The 3,099-nt window shown below is 21.6% G+C and overlaps 2 protein-coding genes across 2 annotated transcripts in view; one reads left to right on the top strand and one right to left on the bottom strand.

The window, feature by feature from the left end:
- The window catches only part of DICPUDRAFT_159545 (uncharacterized protein), a gene marked incomplete at both ends in the record, with an annotated part of 3,974 nt that extends 2,059 nt beyond the window's left edge, over window positions 1-1,915 (top strand). The window contains 3 exons of the mRNA XM_003294486.1: window positions 1,171-1,299; window positions 1,459-1,669; window positions 1,758-1,915. Of these exons, the coding sequence (XP_003294534.1) occupies window positions 1,171-1,299; window positions 1,459-1,669; window positions 1,758-1,915 (498 nt within the window). The remainder of the gene's footprint in view (window positions 1-1,170; window positions 1,300-1,458; window positions 1,670-1,757) is intronic.
- A 518-nt stretch (window positions 1,916-2,433) lies between these two features.
- Window positions 2,434-2,751, bottom strand: DICPUDRAFT_159544 (uncharacterized protein; the record flags this gene model as incomplete). Its single annotated transcript, XM_003294484.1, has 2 exons — window positions 2,434-2,499; window positions 2,575-2,751. The coding sequence occupies 2 exons, from the start codon at window positions 2,749-2,751 to the stop codon at window positions 2,434-2,436; spliced, it is 243 nt and encodes an 80-aa protein (XP_003294532.1).
- Between the last annotated feature and the right edge of the window lie 348 nt (window positions 2,752-3,099).

Raw genomic sequence — 3,099 nt, 5'->3', positions numbered from 1 at the left:
AAATAAAATAAATAAAATTTTTTTTTTAAAAATAAAAATTAAAAAAATAATTCAAAAAAAATAAAACAAACTATAATCTTTTTATATTTTATTTATTTGATTATAATATAATTATTAAAATTATTTATGTGTGTGTGTGTTTGTTGTGATCGAAAAAAATAAAAATAAAAATAAAAAAAAATTTAATTTTAAATGTGGCCATTTATTATGAAATAGTAAATAGTAAACAAAATTATAATAAATAATTTTAATTATGTTATAGTATACTTTATTAATGGCCCATAAGGGAGCAGAGTAATATATTCACATTGTGTTTTTGATTAAAAAAGTATTTTTTTTTATTTACAATTTACTTTTTCCTAAAATTAATACTTTTTTCTTAAAAAAAATAATGATTATAAATATAAAGCGTTCAACAATAGATTTAAACAGTATTCCCCAATTTTAGTCAATATCAACACGTTACGGCCATTTTTAAAATAATATAATATTTTTTTTAAAAATCTAAAAATAAATAGTTTTTTAAAATTATTTTTTTTTTTTTTAATTTTTTTAATTTTTTTTAATTTTTTTATTTTTAATAAAAATAATAATAATAATTTTAACATTACTGAAAAATGTTCAAAAAACTTTCGATAACAAGTAAGTAAATTAATAAATTATTTTAAAACAACAACAACAGCAACAACAAACCAATATACATAGGAAGTGGCATCGTTTAAAGAAAAATAGAAAATAGAAACAGAATTACTAACATAAATTAAATTAACTTTTATTAATATTCAAAAGGAAGATTAATAAAAACCATTCAATACCCCAACAGTATCTGCTGTCGTCGATATCATGAATGAAAGGTTTTTAATCAATAATATAAATATTTGGCCTATTTTTTCTTCTTTATAAATGCAAACTTATAATCAGACTTATGGAATTTATTAGAAATTAAATTAAAAGTAAGTGGTAATAACATTTAGACTAATTGATTATTGTTATAAAGTAAACATATGTAATAACACTTTAAATTATTAATTATAATACAGGCAGATGAATATAATGAAAAAATCTTTTTTTTAGAGATGCAAATTTAATAATTTTAGTATACAGAAAAGAAAAAAGAACATATACACATGTTTGATTTAGTAGAATGTGCACACTATTTAGATATTACAGAACCATTGGAGTATTTCCTATCATTTCATATCATTAAATGTACCAACATTTTTACCAAACTACACAATTAATAATAAAAGTTTTTCAATATCATCAATTAAATCATTAGAATTACTATTAAAATATCGAGTAAATATCATAGAACCATATAATATCAATATCAATAATAACAATAACAATAATAACACAACATCAGCTTCATAATCATCATCATTCAGTTTAAACAATAGTAATAGTAATAATTATACAACAACAGTAGCATTAGCATTCAGTTTAAAAAATAGTTAGAGTAAAAGTAATAACAATACAACAACAAAAGCACCAGAAACTACAACATTCAGTTTAAAAAATAGTAATAGTAACTATAATTTAAATAGTATTAGTGAATATAGCAATCTAAATAATAATAGTACCAGTTTAGCCCGAAGCTCAAGTTGTAGTTGTAATAGTAATGATAGCAATATGAGTAGTGGTAGTAGCGGTTGCAACAATAAAAAAAGTAATAGCTTTTTAATTAATAATGGTAATATAACACTTCCACCACCATCATCATATAGAAATTTAAATAATGAGAAATTTAATTAAAGAGGAATTAAAATCACCACCAAATTATATACTACTACATTTAAAAACATTAAATATCGGTAATATTCAAGAGACATTAGATAAGTTTCATTCAAACAGAGCTGACCACCCAAAGATTACCTTGAATAATAAAGAAATGTCTCAAGTATTCAAATATTAAAGATATAGAAAAACTATTTAGAGCAATCAGTACATATTCTGCAGGTATAATCCTTCCACATAAACTCTCAATTAGTTTTATATGAAAGAAAGGATGTATATAGTTTAATAGTTAAATATGCCCTGATTTTTCGATCCACTATCAAATTAGCCAATCCATTAGACATTTAATTGTTTTAGGATAAAAATTTATTTCGGCTAAAATAGTAATATGTCATTACAGAGAAAATTTTAAAAATAATTCTACCAAATCTAATTTGTTTCACCTGTTTACAATTATACAAGGTTAAAAGAGCATCAACCTAAAAAAGAGAAAGAATAGATAAAGAAGGTATTGAAAAAGAAAATAAACTATAATTTTAGAACTCAAGAGAGTATAAAAATAAATAATTTTTTTTTATTTATTATTTTTTTTAAATTATTTATATTTTTATTTTTAAATTAAACTAATATTAATACTAATATTATAAAATTCTTTTTTTTTTTTTTTAATTGATGTAATTAAAGAAACATGTGACTCTATTGAAGCCTTTTTTTGAATGTAATTAGGTCTTCTAAATATTTATATTTCTTTGAATTATTATCCTATTTTAAAAAAAATGAATTAATAAAGAGTTTTTTATAATATATGATGATATTAATGAAAATATTTAAAAAAACTCTAAGTAAAGAAGCCTTTATTCCAACAGGACCTTGTTTAATTGCATGAAGGTGATGTGTATGACTTCTACTGGGGCCTACAGGTACAACTTTAAAGAATTCCGATGGAATATCAATTTCGATTACTATATAGGAAGGTTTTACTACATTGACACTTGATCGAACCTTATTTTCCATAATTTTTTTATTTTAAACCAATAAATCAGTAACACCAGGTAATTTCATAGCAATAGATTTTGAACTATCAGTATTTCCAACTTTTGGATGCTTTTGATAAGAGAATTTAAAGCTGCACTTCTTTGTTGATTAATTTTAGCCTTATTCTTAATGTTTTGATTTTTCCAAAAACTTCTACTTTTTTAATAAACCATAAATTTTCTATTCTCTAAAGTATTTATTGAGATAAATTATCATTCGAGGATGCATCCACATTCTCAAATTATATTGGGGTCAATTTCGTCGAAATAAATACAACATACAATTTTTTTTTTTAGGTAGTCTTAGTGCACTACGTTTATATTAGGG

This window comes from Dictyostelium purpureum, assembly GCF_000190715.1.
Source record: "Dictyostelium purpureum unplaced genomic scaffold DICPUscaffold_577, whole genome shotgun sequence".
NCBI lineage: Eukaryota > Evosea > Eumycetozoa > Dictyosteliales > Dictyosteliaceae > Dictyostelium > Dictyostelium purpureum.
The sequence above is the reverse complement of the archived record's forward strand: the minus strand, read 5'-3'. Positions and strand labels throughout refer to the sequence as shown.